This window comes from Thermobia domestica, chromosome 5, assembly GCF_964235325.1.
Source record: "Thermobia domestica chromosome 5, izTheDome1.hap1.1, whole genome shotgun sequence".
NCBI classification, from domain to species: Eukaryota; Metazoa; Arthropoda; class Insecta; order Zygentoma; family Lepismatidae; genus Thermobia; species Thermobia domestica.
The window spans coordinates 29,482,832-29,505,718 of NC_137458.1; the positions used below are offsets into that span (position 1 = coordinate 29,482,832).

The 22,887-nt window shown below is 33.8% G+C and overlaps 1 protein-coding gene across 2 annotated transcripts in view; it reads left to right on the top strand.

The window, feature by feature from the left end:
- The window catches only part of LOC145685824 (leukocyte elastase inhibitor-like), a 37,782-nt gene extending 17,732 nt beyond the window's left edge, over positions 1-20,050 (top strand). For both annotated transcript variants that reach the window (XM_081758409.1, XM_081758410.1), the window contains exons 4-9: positions 486-668; positions 907-1,120; positions 4,078-4,298; positions 9,433-9,612; positions 10,313-10,451; positions 19,842-20,050. In XM_081758409.1, the coding sequence (XP_081614535.1) occupies positions 486-668; positions 907-1,120; positions 4,078-4,298; positions 9,433-9,612; positions 10,313-10,451; positions 19,842-19,978 (1,074 nt within the window). In that variant the 3' untranslated portion in view covers positions 19,979-20,050. The remainder of the gene's footprint in view (positions 1-485; positions 669-906; positions 1,121-4,077; positions 4,299-9,432; positions 9,613-10,312; positions 10,452-19,841) is intronic.
- Positions 20,051-22,887: the final 2,837 nt, after the last annotated feature.

Genomic DNA, 22,887 nt, shown 5'->3' on the forward strand with positions numbered 1-22,887 from the left:
CCATGAGAAAAATTAGCTGTACTGATTAATATTAAATAGTGCCCTTAGCGTCTAAAATTTTGAATACCTTTACAGTATACGATGAAGCAAAGGTGCCGTGTAAACTTAAATAGTATTATTAAATTGAACTAAATATAAATATAATTAGTATAATTATTATATTTAGATGGTAAATAAATACAATTAACTTGCGATATTCTGCATACATTACAAACTGTTCATATGTATTTTAGAAAATATCAACACTGGAGGTACATTATTACAGTTAAATAATAAGTAGTAACTGGCAAAGAAATCAATATAACCTGTAATGTAAATTATTATTAACAATAAGTGTTTATTAGTTATAATTACTATCTAGAAGTTTTAACTTATGTGGTCCTAACTTTATATATCATCAAATAACATTTTTAATAAAGCAATTGCATTAAAAAATTAAATAACATTAACTTAGGAAGAGTTATTAATTTATTCTTTTCTTGTAGGAGCTGTCCATAGAGCAACCAGGTAATATGGTAGTTTCTCCGTGGAGTTTGACAACTGCTTTGTTGATGTTGAATGAAGGGGCCAGAGGAAGTTCTAGAGCTCAATTAGAGAAAAGCCTTTCTCTTCCGAATGACATCCAAGCAACAAGATTAGGCTACACCAAGGTTCTCTCTGATATTTTGGTAAGTATTTTAACTTAATCTAATACTATTGAAAAAGATCCTTTAATATGAACTCAGTGCACAATATTTTCTTTATCAGATAAACCTGTTTTCAAAGCACTGTTTATCCTCTCTTTCTTTGGTAATTAGGAAATTGTAGGTTAATTTTTAAAGTATCTCTCTTCAGGAATAAGTTCTCCACATTTTGTTTTCAGCAATAATATTCGTAATCTAAATTTTTTCTAATCTCTATTTTCAGAATAATAATTCTACAAATATTTTGGACATTGCAAATGCAATGTTTCCTGATGATGGTTTTGAACCTTTACAAGAATATGTTAACGTAATTAAAAGTAGTTACAACGGTTCAGTGGAAGTAGTTAACTACCAAGATTCTGAGGAAGCAGCAGAAACAATAAACCACTGGGCAGATGAAAATACAAAAGGTGTCATTAAGCAAGTTGTTACCAAAGGTAGTTATTTTCTTTATTTATTGCTCAATGGATTATTTGTTTTTGATTATTTTCTATCAGTATAAATAGTACTTTTGATCGTTGAATACAAAATAATAATTTTTATGTTGGGTTGTAGTGTTCACGTAATTAGCCATTTTTATTCTAGTACCGTATTGAAGCATATATGCATATTTTAGCATGAACGTAACAGATTACAGCTACGAAAGTTTGCAGACATATATTTAGGGAAAGAAACAAGCAAAAGACAAAACGTAAATATGGATAGTTCCACGCTCAGTTCTGCATATGAAGCAGAAATGCTGTACATATCTCAAGTAAACAAATTTACAAACCCAATACAGTTATATACTTGGAGTATTTTTATAAATTTCTACACGTGTATATTAAAGTATTTACTTTATGCGACATAATTAAACTGAAAAAAAAATATTTGAAAAAGTTGAGATATTCCAAGATACTTCAATTGTCATTTTCTGAGGAGAAACGCTGAGAGACTTTCCAATATGTTTTTCTAGTTTTATTTATACTGACTGTTGATGTCTGAAACTTTTACTTGTTTTACTGAATTATAATTTGAAATTAATAAATGATATATCCTTATTGGAAGCTAAATGAACAAGAACCATTTCAAGGCCCTAACTTAAAATTGAATCAGTGATTTTCAAAAGGTTATGAATCTGAAAGTTTGAATTTTCCTTTAGTCCAACATTTTATTTATTTATTTATTTTGGAACACCAGTTGCTCACAAAACACCCATCACTCACAATAAATTTTTCATTTCATGCAATGATAAGAAAACTATACTCTTTCAAGCAGAGGTTGATCGTTTCATATTTATTAAGATTTTCAAAAATTACAGATTTTTTTTAAAGTTTTCTCATAAGTTTACTTTTCTGACGCATGACCTTTCCGAAACTACTGATTCAATTTAAAAAAAAACACACAAGAAAACACCTCATTATTCCCCAAACTGGCGAAATACAGAATATTTAATAATAATAATAATAATAATAATAATAATATCCTTATTATTAAACGACATTTCTCATTTTATAATAACACTAATTCCTAATAGTTAACAGTTACGCTAATAGGTGTCACTACCTGTGCTGCATGTCTGAAGTCAACAGATGGCAATTTGCATATTTTAAACTACTGTGACGATTTAATTCTACGTTCTTTCAGCATACTTATTTCGTAATATGACACAGGACCATATTTAGATTTAACTACTCATATTTGTGAATTGCGATGGTAATATATTGTGATGTTGTAACAGCATCTTAAACAAAATTGTTTCAACCTAATTATTTAAAAACTGACTGTGATGATCCTGCTTTGCCGTTTATTATAAAGGGAAGGGTTGTAACCATATTTAAATTTAGAGAAACTAAAGTAAATAAACTCCCTTACATGTAAAGGATATGGGCTGTTTATCACTGTTAGTTTCCGTTATCCGACTCCATGTTAACGATTTGACTCCATTATCAAGTTCGAACGACACATTCGCTCTAGTTATCTATCGAAAAAACCAGAATTCAAGAGAGAGAGAGAGAGAGAGAGATGGACACCGTTAAAGTCACTTTTACACATTAATTTTTAAACAGATTCACTCCATTAACAAACTTAGCTGAAGAAGTTGCTCGAGCTGTCTATTCCAACTGCAGAATTTTAAAAAATCCCATCCATTCAAGAGTTATAGTGCGGAGTAACGGACGGATGGACATATTAATAGCACAATCTCATAACTCTTACTACGTGATTCTAATATTAATAATAATAATAATAATAATAATAATAATAATAATAATAATAATAATAATAATAATAATAATAATAATAATAATATGTTTGAAATTTTTGAGTTTAATGTCGCACAGTTATGCCTGTTAGGCTAAGGGAGACAATGATTAAAGTAAGTGAATGATAATCGAAGAATTGGCGGAATTATAAAGTGGGAGGAAATGGGAGTACCCCGAGAAAATTCACGAGTACGATGTTGTGCACCACAAACTTACTTGGATTGGGATCGAACCAGGGACCCCAAGCACCAGAGGTAAGCCATCTTCCACTGAGCCAAATAATAATAATAATAATAATAATAATAATAATAATAATAATAATAATAATAATAATAATAATAATAATAATAATAAGAAGAAGAAGAACAGAATTAAACTAGGTGAAAGTTATAGATAATACTACTATTTACAATTAATATCCTTTATTGAAACTAATCAAAAATAAACATTTACTTAGAATAATACGTATTTATTAGTGCCATTTCGTACATAAGTTGCTAATGCGCGTGGGCTAGGTTTAATTCCCGGTGGAATATTTCCCCGAGTAGTATTTCGGAACCTACTTAAAACACTAGTTCCTATCTAATATTGCCGTGAAGATGGAAAAGGTTAATCCAATCAACCGGTTAGTCTATATTAGCAGCAATTTATCATGATTTTATTATGGACATTCACCTGCTATTATTATTACATTTGAAACTTATTATCTATATGTAAGCAAAGACATTTAACCTTATCTACACATAACACGGAGTTATTATGATAAGTTGGTTCTAGATTTGAAGGATTTTCAATTTACTAAATTGTTTCAGTACTGTTCTTAGGTAAATAGTTCCAATAAAACCGTTATTTGAATTGCAACGTTGTCTTGTAAATCTTCTTTTCACTATTATTAACTATCATGTTTGTGTCATCCCAATACCTTACCAGTATTAGAAATACACGAAGTAAACAGATTATTATATTTTTTATGCAACTGTAGGTTTTTCTTTCTGACAAATGGAAACATAGAAACTTATGAATGCTTAATTTTCTTATGAGTTAGTATAAAAAATACTTATGAACTAAAAATATGCATTAATGTCCATGTAATTATTACTGAACTCTGTCCAAAATAAAACTTACTAATCGAAACAAGTTCTTATTTGTAGATTTACTGCGTCCAGACACTGCCCTAGTATTGGCTAATGCTGTGTACTTCAAAGGTCAGTGGAGCTATTCGTTTAATTCTAACTTTACAACTGAAGAATATTTCTACCCAAATGGTTACAAAGGAGAGCCAATCAATGTGCAAATGATGACGCAAGAACAATATTTTAAGTATGCAGATATTCCTGAAATGGAATGTCAAGCGCTGATGCTTCCTTACGATGTAAGTTTGTAATTTCTTTCAGATTTCTCTTCAGAACTGTACATTAATTTAATGATACATTTTTTACCATTAATTATAATTATGCTTATGTATAATGCATGATCATGGTTTAAGGTTTAGGATTTAGGTTTATGGGCTTTCGGCATCATGGTCATGTATGAGGGATGATGTCCTTCGGCGAGCACACAATCCGGGGAAAGGAAGGAAAGAAGCGGCATAAGACCTATAAGTGAGGTACCACCCCGGCATTTGCCTTGTGTGAATGAGGAAAACCCAGGAAAACCTCATTCACGCCTCGCCTCAACCGAAGAACGTTAGTGACTTCGCTACGCAGGACCACAGTAAATGACCATGATACGCAAATGTTATCGGTCTACAATCTTTGCATAATTTGTCTACAGTTCATGGAACTTTCATATGAATTTTTAATTGAATATGATTGGATGTTACTCGTATGTCACCTCCTTAATACGAACTTGTTACTAATATTTCATTCCAGTTCTTTTCATTACTCTATATCAATTTGTACTTAAACACCGTGATAACAGGAGGGACTCGATTTGAATACTTTTGTAATATGAACTTAGATATGACACTCGGTTAGAACTCCGTAGATTGACAGTTACGTTCCTCTTAGATGCCTTATGCTCACTCAATTATTTTGTACGGTCGAGTTGTTCTAAATATTTATATCTATTGAATGAGAAATTGTTTAAAATTTTAACTGAAAACCAAATAAGTTCTTGGTACACCCAGCAACAAAAGTAATTCCCCCCTAAGCGCTCTAATTCCATTACTTGGAATAGAGGTCATTTGCAGTTGTGAGAACGCCTAGATAAATGCAACCCAACTTACACGTAACTTTTCTCGGCACTGACAGCAGTTGGTAGCACTGAGTCAAGTCTGTATGGAAGTAAAATTGTGAGAGTAGATGACGCACAAAACATTTCTCCATTCTGAGATCAATCTCTCTGGTTCAGAGCGTGTTGTCCACTGAACATCATATGTTAATTTCAATATTCTTGTGTATGTAGTGTATTTTTCATTATATACTGTATGTTCAAAGATATAAAAACACTGATCACATATGAATCAGAAAATGCTTGAAAGTAGCTGAAAAAATATAAAATCTAGAACAACTACTGGAAATAACTTTGTAAATAATTGCCTCCATTGAAAGACCTTCTTCAATTCTCCTCATTCCAACATCTTTTTCTTTCTGGAGGAGAGAAGATCTTGCCTGTCACACTAAGTATGCATTGAAATTGAAATTGAAAAAGGAACACTTGAAAAATTTTCAACCTCGTCGGGATTCGAACTCGGGAGCACCAAATAGAACTTCAATGCGCTAACCACTCACCCACCGCGGCATTTAAATTTCCATCCAAACTAATATCTAGTTAGAGTCATTTCACGGTAAAATATAAACAAGATACTCAAATATAACAGAAACAAACAAATATAAACAAAATATAAATAAAATATAAACAAGAAAATATAAGCAATTTGTGTGTCTTAATGACACTCGAGATTTCCTGGTTTAACTCAAAAACAAGTTACATAGACGTTCCTCAATGAGGAAAATATCAAGTTGAGGCTACGCCATCGGTAGAGCCATAACTTATGGGGGGCAGGGGGCACCTGACGCCCCCCTCCCCGAGAAGCTCCCCGCCGTTCGGGGGGTCCCATTTTCAGACAAAATTTTCTTATTTCATATACGATATAACATCAAATTAGAAATGAAGCATCACATAGGGTCGCCACACTACATAAACAAAACAGCACACAAAAAGGAAGTAGAACAAAAATGAATCGTGGACCCAGTCACTGGAATGATGATTTAAAAGGTCAACTCACCTTTATACTTAGAAGAACGGCGAAACAAAATGCGTTACTGTTGTCAGCTAACAAATCTTTATATTCCATTTCTTGTCATAAAATGATAATTCTATCTCTAAATCCATAAACGTAATAATATTATTGCGTTCATGTCTAAACCTAAGAAACATCTGACATACTCTATATCTTTTCTGTTCCTATGAATACCTTCGGCTGTTACTTTTTTTTCCTTTTGTGGTAATAATAATAATAATAAGAAGAAGAAGAATAAGAATAAAGGAATGACATTATTACAATAGCAATTGCATAAACATTATCTTCCCATTCAGAAAAATAATTATTGGGCCTCCTCTCTCCAACTTTCTTTTAATCTTTATGGGCCCCCCGGAGACTGTGGGCCCTCCCGCACGGCAAGGTCTTCGGTTTCGTTAGTTACTCCCTGGGCCCATTCCATACATGGCAAAATTATTAAGGCGACAATATTGGTAAATCTCAAAGCCATACGAATAAATATTACTGAAATGGGTCAACAAATAATTTTTATTCTATTTTCTTTTGTGTGCTGTTTTGTTTATGTAATGTGGCGACCCTATTTGATACTTCATTTCTAATTTCATGTTCGTATAGTATATGAAGTAAGTAAATTTTGTCTGAAAATGGACCCCCTGGAAGGGCGGGGAGCTTCTCTGAGGGGGGCAGTTTGCCCCCGACAAGTTACGGCTCTTCCAATGACGTAGGCTCAACTTGAAGAACATTTCGTGATACTTTCTTCATTGAGAAACGTCTATATAACTTGTTTTTGAGTTAAACAAGGTAATCTCGAGTAAGTCATTAAGACACTGACACAAGCTGCTTATATTTTCTTATTTATATTTTTATTTATATTTTGTTTATATTTGCTTGTTTGCGTTATATTTGAGTATGTTATTCATATTTTTCTATGAAACGAATTGTAACTAGTTATTAGTTTTGGTGAAAAGTTAAGTGGCACGGTTGGTGAGTGGTTAGCACATTGAACTTCTGTTCGGTAAACCCGGGTTCGAATCCCGGCGAGGCTGAAGCTTTTTCAAGTGTTTTTGTTTCAATTTCAATTTCAATACATAGTCAGTGAAATAAGCAAGTTCTTCTCTTCCCTAGAAAGAAAAAGATGGAATGAGGAGAATTAGAGAAGGTCTCTCAATGGAGGCAATCATTTACAAAGTTATTTCCTGCAGTTGTTCTAGATTTGATATTTACAGCTACTTTCAAGCATTTTCTGATTCATATGTGATCAGTGTTTTATTTCTTTGAATATACAGTATATAATGAAAAATACATTACATACACAGCAATATTGCGATTAACATATGATGTTCATTGAACAACACGCTCTGAACCAGGGAGATTGATTTTAGAATGCAGAGCTGTTTCGTTAGTCCCTACTTTACAATTTTACCCGCATGAACACCTGGATCAGGGCTACCAACTGGTGTCAGTGCCGAGAAAAGTTACGTATAAATTGGGTTGCATCTGTCTAGGCGTTCTTAACAACTGCAAATTACCTGGACCCCAAGTAATGAAATTAGAGCGTTTAGGGGGGAATTACTTTTGTGGCTGGGTATACAAATAAGTACCAGGTACAATAGTAAGTTACTGCTCTGCTTTCTCATGATTTTAACTCAGATTACTGATCTGATTGTCCCTTACTCAATAAAATTTAGTTGGGTTTTGATTATCTTGTATAAATGTTCTGATTCTAGACAGTTTGCAGCTTCCCGAACACAATCACAATCAGCACTGATTCGTTTTGTGAATATTTTGAACATTTCTAATTCATTAAATATTATTTTAAACTGATTATTACATGGTTTCATAGAGTAATGTTATTTCAGTTTTCCTTGAAAAGGAGGAAAAGTTGGAAGGTGTTCCAATATATATACTTAACTCAAGAGGAACAATTGCCCCATTCTATCACCATAAATGATGCTCCTGATTTCATACAGTACTTGGTTCCAAACATCTATTTTGCCCTAATCACTGCGAAATTAAAATACCGCTAATTTTACAGTAATTATGTGATATCTTCTAATAGATAAAAGATAATCGAAATGTGTAAAAAGAGAGCGCTAGACAATATTATTTTGCATGAGGTACCGTTATCACGAGACTTCTAGTAGCTTTCCGTTTGCATCTATTTATAAACGCGAAAATAAATGCCGAAAATCTAAATGGCTGGAAATCGAAATCATATAAGTGAGTCGTTCTAACGCTATCTCATGTAAAATAATATTTTCACCTTTTCGATTATATTTTATCTATTTGAAGATATTACATAATTACTGAAAAATTAGTGGTACTTTAATTTTGCCATGATTGGGCTTCTTAAATGAAATGCCAGGAATATCCGCTGGAAATTTTAACTTTGCAAGCGTCGAGTGAAACATGGCCTGATTCTTTCCAGCAATTATTAGGTTTTAGTTATTGTATTTGAAATGTTTTGCACAATTTTTTTTTATTAGAGATAACTAATATTTATGTCATAAAGTCAACTTTATTCTGCAGGTGATATTCTGCTTTGGGGTGTTGTTCAATATAACATTTATCATATGACATGTATTTAAAACACGAGAACGTTAAACATGTATAACCAACTATTAAATACAAATATACTATATTACGTAATACTATGGAATAACACTTTTGCTTTTATCCACAAATAATTTTCACAGCGAAATACAGTTTAAAATAAAATGTAAACTAAGTATGATACTGGTTGGTCCGAAATATAAAGTAATTATAATTATACTTTATTAATAAATTATATAAAGTTATTAACTCCAAGTTGAAAGTAATAGATTAAGAATAGCTTATAATATAAACAAGATCGTAATGAATTAATTATGTATATATTTGTACTCTTAAATTGAGAAGTTCTGATTACTTCCGTTATTACGTTTGTATAACTTTTACCCTGCAGAGTCTTGGTCAAAAGATTGACCACGTACTTTTAATTTAGGAAACTTGCACTTACATCTCTAAGCAGGCCCGCATCCAGAGGGCAACTAGAGGGGCCTGGCTCCACTAAATTTTTTGTGGCCCCTCCAGACCTTAACACAAAATGCTATTAATACAAGAACACAATTTAGCTCTTTGTAAGATATCTTTTATGAATGGGCCCCCCCTGAACATATTTATGCCCCCCAATACTCTGTGCCTGGTTGTAGGCCTGTTTCTAAGCAAGGTTGTACAATTGCATAAAAAAAAAGAAAGAAGAAATGGAAACACTGATTCTATATTTAATTCTTTACTGTTTTAGAATGACAAATTCTACATGCTGGTTTTGCTTCCTTACGAGACTTCCTCTGTTCAAAATGTCATTTCCAAATTTACAACTGTAGACAACGTTTTGAACAACATGTATTACACAAACGTAAGAGTTCACTTGCCTCGCTTTAAGATTGAAAGTTCATGGAAGCTCGTAGAACCACTCAAAGAGGTAAGTGAATAGATTCATTAATAATTGTTTTGCAGTTTGTAGGAGTACTTCATCTCTGCACTTGCCATTTTTGTAATTGTACTTGTGCAGAATGAGATATTTATTAAAGAATATATTTTCATTTAAAGTATGATATTTATTATTATTATTATTATTATTATTATTATTATTATTATTATTATTATTATTATTATTATTATTATCATTATTACATTTTTGCTTTATGTTGGCATAGAATAATAAATGAACAATTCTGTATATCATACCGAATTATGATAAATTCTCTCTCCACTTCTTTTGTACTTTTACTGATGAAACGGTTCCGTGAAGTTTTATCTTCCTCTAGCGAACTCCACTTTCAACCTAACATGACTGATTACCATCATGGCATTTTTGAAACGCTTCTCAGTTTTCGCTCTGTTTATAAAATTAAGCTTTCCCATCTATATCACACATGATGTGGAAAGTAATAGTTAGCTACAATGCAATCTACAAAGAAATTCACTTATAAACGTTTGTGGTTATAATTTTCATTAAATAGTCTTTAAGGTATAGAAAGTAAGAACGAAACCGTGAAATCACAGAAAAAAAAGGAAGAAGATCAATCTATTTCATAATAGATTTCTACAATATGATGGGTGTTAGACTAAGGGTTTTATTTTAATTACTCGGCACTACTAACTTATCTTTTCTATTCCAGCTTGGTATCCGAGATGTATTCAGTAGTGCTGCCAACTTAAGTGGAATTTCCGAAGAAACTAATTTGAAAGTGTCTGACGTCATTCAGAAGGCAATGATTGATGTCAACGAAAAAGGAACAAAAGCCGCTGGTGATACAGGTAGCTGTTTAATTTTTATTGGAAATGATAGAGGGTGAAGGATTTCTAAAAGGTAACCATGAACGTTCTGTCGCTTTTTCACCCACCACCTTCTAACATCGATATGTCACCTAAAACGTACCTGAAAACAGGCCCGTAGCTAGCCCAAAAATGTAGGGGGAAAGCTGAATTTAGGGGAGGCCCGAACTAACCATATTATAGTTCATTTGCAAGCCTACCGTGCAAAATTTAGGGGGACCCGGCCCCCTAGATCCCCCTGGATACAGACGTGCCTCAAAAATCAAGATTAGTACTCATCAGTATCGATGACCTTCTGCCAACGTTCTGGAAGGCCATGGATTTCATCGCGGTAGAGCTTTGTAGGCCGTGAAGCGAAGAAGATATCAATTGCATTTTGCACATCTGTTAGGGATTTAAATTGGCGTCTTCTAAGGTGACGGAGCAATGTCCGTGGAGTATGGCAGATGCAATAGTGTTTCCCATCCAAGGCGTAGAATGGTGTCCTGCATTATCCTAGCCAAGTGGGGCTTAGCATTGTCCCGTGACAGAAGGACTCCTTTGCGATTCAGAAGTGCTGGCTCCAAAGTTTTGAGTCTTTTCAAAACACGGTACAACTGCTGACAGTAAACAGATGCATTGATGCTCTGACCAGCTGGTAGCTGTTCCTGATGTACAATTCCTCGAGCAGTCCACCAAACACACACAGTACAGTGCTGGTTTCGACTGTTTTGGAACCAGTTCATGGGATGTTAACCACTGGTGACGGCGCCGTGGAGATTCGTACACGACCCACTTCTCAACACTTTGTCCAGAACTAGCTCCTTCCGCACACGTGACAGCAAAGAAATACAGGCGTATGCTCGCGTTGCCTTCTGGCCCGGAGTCAAATCATATGGGACACATCGACTCAACTTGTAGTGCTTCCCAAGTTGATGGAGGTGCTGCCGAATGGTTTCTCTACTCACCTGAATTGTAGTCCCACTTCCTAACGTGTCTGTCTACTGTTCGCCTCAATTGCTGCCTCAATATCTTTATTCTGTACATGTTGTGGTCTCCCGGCACGTGGTGCGTCTTCGAGTATTTCGTCACAGTCCTTAAACTTGTTAAACCACCGCTGCACTGTCCGCGTAGTCACGACACCTTCACCAAAGGCCTGGCATATCTTCCACCGCGCTGCAGCGGTGTTTGACCCCAGTTTGAACTCGTACAGCATATACGCCCTTATGACGCTCTGTGGAGGTCCCATATTCACTCTGTCCTTACACAAGTTTACGGTGTAAGTGAACTGCCACAACTAGGTAGTGTGTTGGATAAATCCACACTAGCAACTGACCTTCGCCTTCTCTCCATTCTCATTCAACTCATGGTGTAAGGAAAATTGAATAGAGACCTCCACAAAAAGCGAGAGAACTTTCTTGGTTATCTTTATGGTTACAATGTTTTAATTAAATAATTAAAATATAATATGATCTCGGTAAGGATTTCAGAACTAAGATTTTGTAAAGTCTTAGATAGCGGTGTCTTCTGAAAGAAGTGGGTTAAGACATTTTTTCTTCTTTAATAAATGCTCAAATTCTATGTTCAAGTTTATAGAGGGTGTTTCAAAACAACACCGACAACATTTAGGAGGTGATTCCTGACACCAAAATAAGACAAAAGGTATAGACCAACTTGGGCGCATAAATGTTTCCTTTCGCAGTTATAGGCTGCCGAAAACATGAAAACGTGAACTTTTGGAGCTATGGACATTTAAAACTGTGAAACCTACTGTAATCGGGTCAAGATGTCACTTAGGATCTAGTATGTGCCCTATCCAAATATCCAAGTTTCATAATAATGCGTTACTTCCGACAACAACTTTTATATAGGTGAGCACTTTAAATTATATGCCCTTTACCGGAATCCCATCTTTAAAAATTGTTGCGTGAATACCTTAGGATTCCGAAACTTGAATTTTTACATATCGCACATATTAGTTGCTAAGTGAAGTCTTGACTCGACTACTGTAGGTCCCATAGTTTTGGAGCTATGGACCTTTAAAATCTATTTTTTTTCACGTATTCGTCAACCTATAACTCGGAAAGGAGGCATTTGTGCACCCAGGTTTGTCTTTACTTTTGTCTCTTCTTGGATTCAGGAATCACCTCCCAAACGTTTTTGGTGTTGTTTTGAAAACACCTTATTTTTTAAAAAAAATATGAATATTGGGCTATGAATCATTTAAGAATGCACTAACCTCTGAACATAATTTCGAATACAACATGTAGTGACGATAGATAACTGCATAGGTTTTCGAGTAGATAGTTTTCTTTCCATTTTCATTTTATGTATAGTCTGTAATTCCTGTCGTCTCCTTTAACCTAGTAAACATCTTACGACCTAAAATGAACTCGTCGTTCTTGAATGTTTGTTTGACTTGCTTGGTGTTTAGTTAATTGGTTTTATATTTTGTCTTGCAAAACACGTCTAATTTATTTGATGAAATGGTACACATCTATTGCTTTGAGATGATAGATATCGATTGAGAGAACTTTAGTTTCGAAAATTTATTTAGAATTGACTTCGAGAAAACTGAATATTTTTATTTCTTATTTGGGGATATCAGACATTATTATTATTATTATTATTATTATTATTATTATTATTATTATTATTATTATTATTATTAACACTCAGATAAGTCTTCTGAGTGATATTTTATATTCTATCTTCTAATAAAACTATGAAATTCTCTGTGTTTGAAATAACAAAAATAAGAGAATAACCTGTTTTAGAATATTTTATTACAGAAGGGATAGTTTTCGCGCGGAATAGTTTTAAGGAGCAAAGCATTGAATTTTACGTCTACAACACACATCGTTTAATTTATATAGTATTCTAAACTATTATTCACTACGTTTCGTAAAAGCGTGTACTGTTCTACTTACGAATATATATATATATATATATATATATATATATATATATATATATATATATATATATATATATATATATATATATATATATATATATATATATATATATATATATATATATATATATATATATATATATATATATGTATAGATATAGATAGATAGATAGTTAGATAGATAGATAGATAGATAGATAAAATATCCTTACTATTAAATATACTGTAATAAGCAATATGTGAATTTTGAACTTTGTTGTTGATAACTTTTGATCATTCCATTCAGCAGCGAATTAAGGAGCCCAGGCTCCCGGGCCCCTAGGCTCAGGGGCCCTCAAAAATCCCTCTTTATAATACTAAAATACGGCAATCAACTTATTATATTATAGGCTTCAGACCCATGCTAATTTTTTCCCCCTCTCTACGATCGCGGTATCGTTAAAATTAAGCCTTCTTCCATCAGCGTCTTCACGGTTCTGAACACAATGGCAACTTTATGGGCTTATTGGAAGTTGTTTCGCAGTTTGTTCCTTTTCTTAAAACTCACATTAAAAGCGATGGACACAAAGGGCGCGGATATGTTAATTATTTATCGAGAAATGTCCGTTGCGCTGTGGACTGGTGGACATTTGGGTATGAGATATGAAAACACATACACACGTTAATAGCCTATACAAGTTCATTCTTTGGTAACTTTATATTTATTTTGAACTTGTTTAATTACAACTGTTACAAGGCCTAAATCCTTATAAAATCGCTTCGTTCAACCACACTATAACGTACTCTTCAGTCAATCAGTTTGGTGTTACTCTAGTTAATTGAGAACTGAGTAATTATTAGTATCAAGTGGCTTTTGTCGCACCCAGTATAGTGTGTCTTCATGGTTATGATTATAAGCAATCAGGGTTGAATAGTTCTAACGTCCATTGACAATGGATATTTTCTATTTTCTGCTATTTTCTCTATTACTATTATTATAGCCTGATAAAACCTATATGTAGATGAATCTATTAATACAAGTATAAAATTAAAGGAAAATGCAGTTTTCTACAAAATTGGGAAAGTGCGGTATAATCCTTGGTTGTTAAAGAAGTAGTTGTCTTTAGTATATATATTACATATTTTGTAATAAATTGCACACTACTTTTATCGAAATAGGTGTTCTCTATGTATCCGACTGACTCTGATCCGTGACTTTGGTCTATGAGGTATAAAGTACTTGGATAACGATAGCTCTATCAATCATGACTCTGGAACTTAATACAGGAATAAGTAATACTGGGATAAATTGTTGGAACAAATTGATGGGAAAGAGTAGAACTAGACTAATTCCCCTGTAATTTATTTCCATCCTATTTAATTTTATTGTTATACTTAAATACAGTTTTATTTATTTTATATTTAATGTTATTTCTCTATATTTTTATATTAAGATTTATAATCAGTTGAATCTAGTATATTTTGTTACATTTAAGGTTATATCTAATCAGGCCCATATCCAACGTGGTCTAGGGAAGGCCGCCCCCCATCTAAATTTTTACTGGTCCCCTAAAATTTTCACGGTAGGCTTACAAATGAACTATAATATGGTGACTAACAATAATATAGTAGCATCAATTCCCCCAACTCCTACCGCCCCCTTACATTTTTGGGCTGGCTACCGACTTGTATCTAATATGCATCAAGGAAGGACAAAAGGGTAAGTGTTAAGGGTATTATCGAGGTAGATGGACACTTATAGACAGCAGGTAGATTGACAGATGTTTGTTTGAGCACAGGTGGACGGGTAGCTAAGTCCAGGCAGGTGGCCGATTGCACAAGTGTAGCCCCGAGAAAGTAAGACACAAGTGGCTTTCCAAACAAACAATAAGTGTTAGGCCTTTTCAATATTCTGAAGATATCTTTTCCAGTGACTGTCTGTTGAAGATGATGTTAAGTTGTCAAAACTGTAACACTTGATTTTAATTTTAGTAAATAAGTGTATAAATTCCGGTCAGAAAAATGTTAGTTATTCTTGGATAACAGATTGAGCTGAAAGTGTTCGACCTTCATCCATAATTGTTAGGCGATGAAGAGGTTATTTAAATTAAACTTACCTAATTAACAATCAACGTGATGAGCACGGTAAAGCTCAACCTGTATCAAACTTTGCATACTGCAGAAGAAGTACTAGGTTACCGAAAACACAAAACTGTTAAGAAACTATGGGTTGCAGAACAAATTTTGCAATAGAAACGACGGTGATGAAATAGATTACTGCAGAACAGGACAGAAATATGTACAGGAAAATAAACAACGAATTACTAAGGAAACAGACAGAACAAGGTAAGAACTTTACAGAAGACAATGCTACGACATAGAACAATAAGAAAGAGTCGGGAAATAAGAGGAAATGTACAAAGATGTGAAATCTGTAAAAATTTGGAGAAAAGAAGACAGCATCACAATGGTAGTAGAAAATAAGAATGCGAAGGTAGTCAGTGAGAGAATTTAAATCTTAGGAAAATGGAAATAATATGTAGAGGACTTGTATGACAGTAGGGATAGACGAGTGGCGTAGATGTGGAATAGAAAAGAAGTAGGCGAGGATGATAAAGAGTTCAGTATTCTTCGGAATGAGTTTTGAAAGCTATAACCGAGATTACGAATGGAAAGTCAACACGGATAGATGATATACTAATCGAGTGCATTAACAATATGGGAGGCAAGAAAGAATTATCCCAACCCTTTAATAAAATATATGCAATGAAATATATGAAGCAAGAGAGTGGCCAAAAGTTTTTCTTAAGATAATCATGATACCGATGGCTAAGAAATCGAATCAGAGAGATGTGGGGATTATAAAACCATTAACCTCATGTCATATACAGCAAAAGTTATGCTTCATATACTGAAAAGAGTGTTGTATGGAAGAACAAATGAGAAAGTTGAGGCGAAAAAGCTCGGGTCCAGGAGAGGTAAGGGCACAAGACGTGCTATTGGATTATTGAGGATGATCAGTAAAAAGTTTATAGAAAAAGAGAAAGAGGTGTATGTGGTATTTATTGGTCTAGGAAAAATTCTTGACCGCGTGAATTGGGAATTGTTGGTGGAAGTTTCAAAGAAAGTTGGGTTGGAATGGAAAGATCGAAAACTAATAAGTAACTTAAATATGAATAAACAAGTAAGCGTTAGAATTATGGATGGTCGGTTAGAATCCGAAAAACAGACATTTCGTCTTTCTCCAATACTGACATTTCAGTTTTCTCCAAAAACGGTTTCGGTTTTCTTCGAAAGCGGTTCGGTTTTTTACCGAAATTGGTTTCGGTGAAAACTTTTGGGAAACACATAAAACTATTTCTGTGGAAACGGAATTGATTTCTGGAGAACAACGCAACATTATTCTGGTTAGAAATAGAACCAATTTTGAAAAAAAAAAGCCCGGAACCGGTTCTGAAGAAATCCGATAACGGGTTTCGAAGAGAATCGAAAATCGAAAAACTGTTTTTTGTGCCCACCATTAGTTAGATTTAGGGATGAAATAACAGAGGAGAATACAATTGGAAGAGAAGTTAGACAGGAATGCTATCTCTCGCCTATATCATTTAATATCTTCCTAAAAGATGTAGTGAAAAAGAGGCTATAAAATGAAGACGGCATTTCAGTAAGAGGTAAAAGGATAAAGTGTATACGGTTTGCAGATAATATGACGCTTGTTACAGAATCTGAAAGAAAATCAATAAGGTATTAGAAAGCTTAAGGAAGGACTGTTAAGAATATGGGATGGCAATAGATGTTACAAAGTCAAAAGCCATGGTGATTGGAACGAAGTGGTCGGTGTCAAATAGAAAAGTAGGAGGGGGAAAAAGAATAGATGACTAGTTTTTGATACCTGGATAATGTTATTTGTAATGATATGAAAGGTAAACGTGAAATAAAAATAAGTATAGGTATGGCGAAAGAAAATTGTACGAAGAAGAAAATTCTATTTTGAGAAACATTGAATGAAGAACTGAGAAACATACTTATGAAATGCTTGGTGTGGAATATTGTATTGTGTGTGTCAGAATCCTGAAGACTACGTGAAAATGGTGAAAAAGAACGGAAAGCTTTGGAAATGTGGGTGTGGAGAAGAATAGAAAGAATTAGCTGGATCAAACGGAAAATGAATAACAGGGTGTTAGAAATGGTGGGTAAAAAGAACAATTTTAGATATTATTAAGAAGAGGAAGAGAAAGTGGTTGGAATATTGGCTAAGAAAGAACAGTATTATGAAGAACCTGCTAGAGGGTATGATGGCAGGAAAGAAAGGAAGGGGGCGAAGTAGACTTCATTTGTGAAGACGAAGTGATCCGTTGAAGACCGTGGAGCATGTAAGCTTCTTAGTCACAGCAAGTGACCTGCTAATAATGACGGAATAGCTATGATGATAACATAACGTAAAATGTATTAAGCTTTTAGATTTTTCCTACTTATATTTTTCACTTCTACTTTAAAATCACAGCTCGGAACTACTGAAAACGAACTATTTTAGTGTAGTAGGCCAATCAATATTCGCAAATGCAAAATTTGTCTCCTCTAGTCATGATACTGAACCTGCATCAGGGAATTGGTTTCCTTATAAAATAAGAAGTCAGAATATCTTACATTGAAGAAACATTAATTTTCTTCGGAAGTGTATTGAATGTAATGGGGTGTAGTAAAATGTATGGAGTTCTAATATACATGATAATCAAATCAGTTCTAATCTCTCCCTCCCCGTAGTTCCCAGTCTTCAGTATATTCTTCAGAACCGGAGGGGAAGAAATATCAACAATCCTTCTCTGTTCTATCAATTTATTATTCGTGCCTAGAGATGGCTGTTCTAAAATCTCTTTTTTCAGAAATGACAGTAAAACAAGATGCCATCGACAGTGGGACGCTCATCAAAGCAAAATAATAATAATAATAATAATAATAATAATAATAATAATAATAATAATAATAATAATAATAATAATAATAATAATAATAATAATAATAATAATACGTTCACTTTATTAGTTTTCCCACCAAACTCTGGTATATAGGACATGAGTTAGCAACAGTGCAATTACTGTTATCGTCAGTTTCGACTCAAATACGCCAAAATTAGTTTTGCCTTCGTATATGTGTGTGCCTAAAACAATAACTCTTTGTTCGAAAAGTTGCTGAGACATTTTTCCTTCATCAATTCTCACAGGAATAAAAAGTAGCAAGTCACCCCAGTTGCCCAAATGACATCTAAACTGATTCCCGATTGGACAATTTTTGGTCATCAACCAATGGTGGACAATGTTACATTAAGTGGGTAGTTGTTAGTTATGGGACCCACGCTGACCAGAAGAAGGGCAAATCAGTCGAGCAGCGAACCTTAAAACCTCCATCACGGAGAGAGTCGGGATGCGAATACCGAAACTTCCACCACGAAAAGGTCATGTGGAGATTAGCCGGACGAATGACTAGTGAACAATTGATCTAAGTGATTCAGCCAAGTGGCAGGTTAAGGCTAATATTGTTTTGTAGTTTTGTTCATAAGGCATTTGTGATTGTGCTATGAGTAGAGTACTTTTCTTCCGTCATTAAGCTGTTATAAGAAGAAGACAGGCATCAGTTATTTTAGTGTGCAGAGAATTTACTGGGAACTTACGAAATCGTCGGAGGACCGTTTGATCGTATATCTCAAAGGGATATGTTGTGCTATGGAATTTTATCTGGATGAAACTGTAAGTAAAGTGTAAATTTTGTGAACCATTTAACGAGTAATTTTTCACGAGCGCAAAATTCATCAGTATTGTATTAAAATCAGAATTGATCATACACCCAGCACGCCAACTACAGATTTGTTAAAGAAAAAACGAAAGAAAGAAAAATAAGATTCGTTATATATATTTTAGTTTGGGCAATAAAGTTCATTTAATATATTTATGGCCGTATAATGAGTTCATATTGTAAAATAAAGTGAATGTATTTCTTATTGTGTGCTCATGTGCATGCAGTATTATATAACTAAATCGAAAATAGAAATATGTAATATAGGTAATTTTAGAATTGAAAATATGATCCTTTAAATGAAAAATGTTATCAGCGTAATCATTTAATATTGAATTTGAAAATCCTTCATATCACGAGGACGTAGGTAGTAATATTTGCTTCTGATCATTGATAGAAGCAGTGAGCTATGCCTCGCGTCGAGTTTAAAAAGTCAAAAGAAAGGCGTATAGTACAGATCATTACAGATAGATACCTCGAACATGACCACATACGTTGCGTATCAACTCTCAGTTAAATACACCCAAGTTTAAGTGGTAGTTGTCAAAGCATGATATGTATCCTGGTGTGGTTGATGATTGGGAGATTCACATGTGAGTGCGTCTTGTTTTTAAGTGCAAGGATAAACAGACATGGCCTCCCGCACCAGCGATAACAAAGATAAGTGGTAAAACTAATTAAATTCGTTTTTCTTTCTCTCTTTTCAGTGGTAGAATTTCTGGTCTCTAGTATTCCGATTGAACTAATTCCTCCATCTTTTATTGCCGATCGTCCGTTCGTCAACTTCATCGTGGAGAAAGAGAGTGGAGTTATTCTGTTCTCTAGTACTGTCACAGCTCCTTAGAAGAGAAGGATGCTATATTGCATTATGTACAGTAATGTGACATCTATGTTACAATAAAAGAGTAAAACTCTCTTTATTTATTTATTTATTTATTTATTTATTTACTAGATGAAATGCTCATTGTTTGCACGGAGATAATAAGATCTTAGGAAGCATTTGAACCCTGTTTTCCTCGTAGAAAAAAGTTTCAATGAAGGTGTACTAATAAAAAAATACAGTATATTCTAATTTAGCATACATTTTGAAACCCCAATTATGATACGACCTTTATCAAAGTGACGTGGTAAGACTCTAGTAATAGAGCTAGGGCTGCGCAATATGTCGATATATCGATATCGTCGATATCGATATCAGCTTATATCGATAATCGATATCGCAAAAATATCGACGTCGATGTATCGATATCGTTAATATTAGATATCGATATTGTCGATATCGATATCCGATATTGTCGATATTTGATATCGATATTGTCGATATTCGATATAGATATATCTATTCGATATCGATATCAGAAAAATATCGAATGTCGATATCGAAATTTCGATATCGCACAGCCCTAAATAGAGCTCAATCAACCTATCTGGACAAGGCCAGATAATCAACGCTTCTGATGATGACGTCATTTTGGAGCTGTAAGGCCTTGTGTCCAGATGGTGTTGGCTCAATTCATTTTAAACAGTTTATACAGGTCAACCATTTTCCCGTCTTGTGATCACAAAACAACAGAAAATGCCGATTTGAATGTCACGTAAACATTTACGGTAATGGCTCCCTACTTCCATTAAAACCGGATTTTGGAAATGCTGGAATACGTGTCGGGAAGTTGACAACTACATCGGCATCTCCTTCGTCGCGTCATGCCGGCAGAGCCTGGACTTGGATAAACGGCATTACGAGTGTCATCATTAATGTTAGCTTCCCGACTCGTTATTTATCTTACACGGTGAGAAAAGATGTTGATTTCCAGCAAACCTGACATGCCAGTTCCTGAATAAAACTGACCTTAAATATCATCGGAACTATCAACAATAAACTAAGCGACCCCGAAAACTTTAGATTCGACAATAATATAGGTTTTTTCGATTATTTTTACATGTCGCTCATTTCCACCGTTCAGAGAGGTAATAACAGTTGATCCTGCATTTAGACAACATCGATTGTGTTCCTGTTTATTTCAGCGAATATGAAACTATGAATTCGACACTATTCTATACGTTATTTTCGATTATTTTTACATATTACCCATTTTCACCACCAGCATGGTAATAAGGTTGGCCTTGCACTTAGATGACATTAAGAGTGATACTGTTCATCTCAGCTAAGGTAACTGTCTTAAAAAGAAAAAAATATATTTTCATAAAAATTGTATGAGTTATCACTAAGGCCCGGATTTTTATGTAATATCAAACAACAAAATATCTACATAAAAATGTAAAAAATGTCCAAAATATCTACATATATGAGTAGTTAAACATTATATATATTCAATTATACATAAGCACACACCATCATTTTAGAAACACTGTTTATGAGTCCCATATATATGTTAAAAGCAAAGTGTATTATATACACGACTCCAAAAGTGCATTACCACCTGCAATTATCCTTTTCCTGCAATAGCAGGCAAACCAAAAAGCTACATCGCTGGGTTCGTTGAGAATTCGAAAGGCGTTGGACCAAACCTCAATTTTGTTAAAAATATAACAGTGTGGCAAACTGCACATAACAGAATATTAATAAATTGTTAGGAATGACGAATTTATTATTGTGACGGAAATGGATGACACAAAAGTTACAAAATGATCTTACTTAAGCTGTTAAAATAAGATGAATGGTAAGAAATAGATATCAGAGAAAAACAGTTTTCTTCCTTTAAAAAATCTCGTAAAAAAGAAAATAGGTAACATAATGTAAAGTTTTAATATAAACGAATAACAGCACAATAACCAATATCCACAGGAAACGGACAGAGAAACAAACATAGATAAGGGACACCATTACCGTAGTAAGCTTTGGGCCTCCCATGCAAGATAAAGAGACGGGACCCTACTTGTAAACCCAATTGCTATATTATTATTATTATTATTATTATTATTATTATTATTATTATTATTATTATTATTATTATTGAAAACTTGTTTCCTGTCCAAATCTCTGATTCTGTCTAAGAGCATGTCTGCATATAGCGGTCATGTATGCAGTCTTTGTCAATGAGCGGTCTCAAAGGCCAAATGGGATCGAAATCTCTGAGAGAGAGCAATAAAAAAATGTTATGATAAATTGTAGGTCAAAGTTCAAAGCAGTTGTTTTTGACAGGTGCTTTTTTCTTTCTTTTCCGGAAGAGAAAAGTTTTGGCGCCTAAGAAATTACAATATGTAATATTGCAAATATATTTATTTACATTGCTATTTGTGATAAAAGGCAATGTCATCGGCAGGCATTATTGTAAAAACTAAGTTTGGTTTCGTCATCCATCTCAAGTCTTAGGGGTCACTTATGCCTCGCCCCTCCAAGATCGATATTGAAATTTAGGATATGGATATATCGATGTTGATATATTTGCCATATAGAATTTTGATATTTGTCATTATCGATATCGACGATATCGATATATCGACATATCACAGAAGCCTTGATCCGAGAAATGAGCTTGAAATATACTGGAATCAATAATCACAATCTATGTTCTTGCATTCCCTATCAAGGTTATGGGCGAAGGGGTGAACACGAACAAATATTTTAAGGCAAAAAACTGTTAAAAGAAAAGTAGTTATATTTCCCCCTTAAAAGAAAACTATTACTATTTACTTTTAATTCTATTTCTGATTGTCATCAGAAATCAGCGACAGCACACATACTTTACATAGTATAGCAATATACTCTAATAATTTTTCACAACTAAGCAA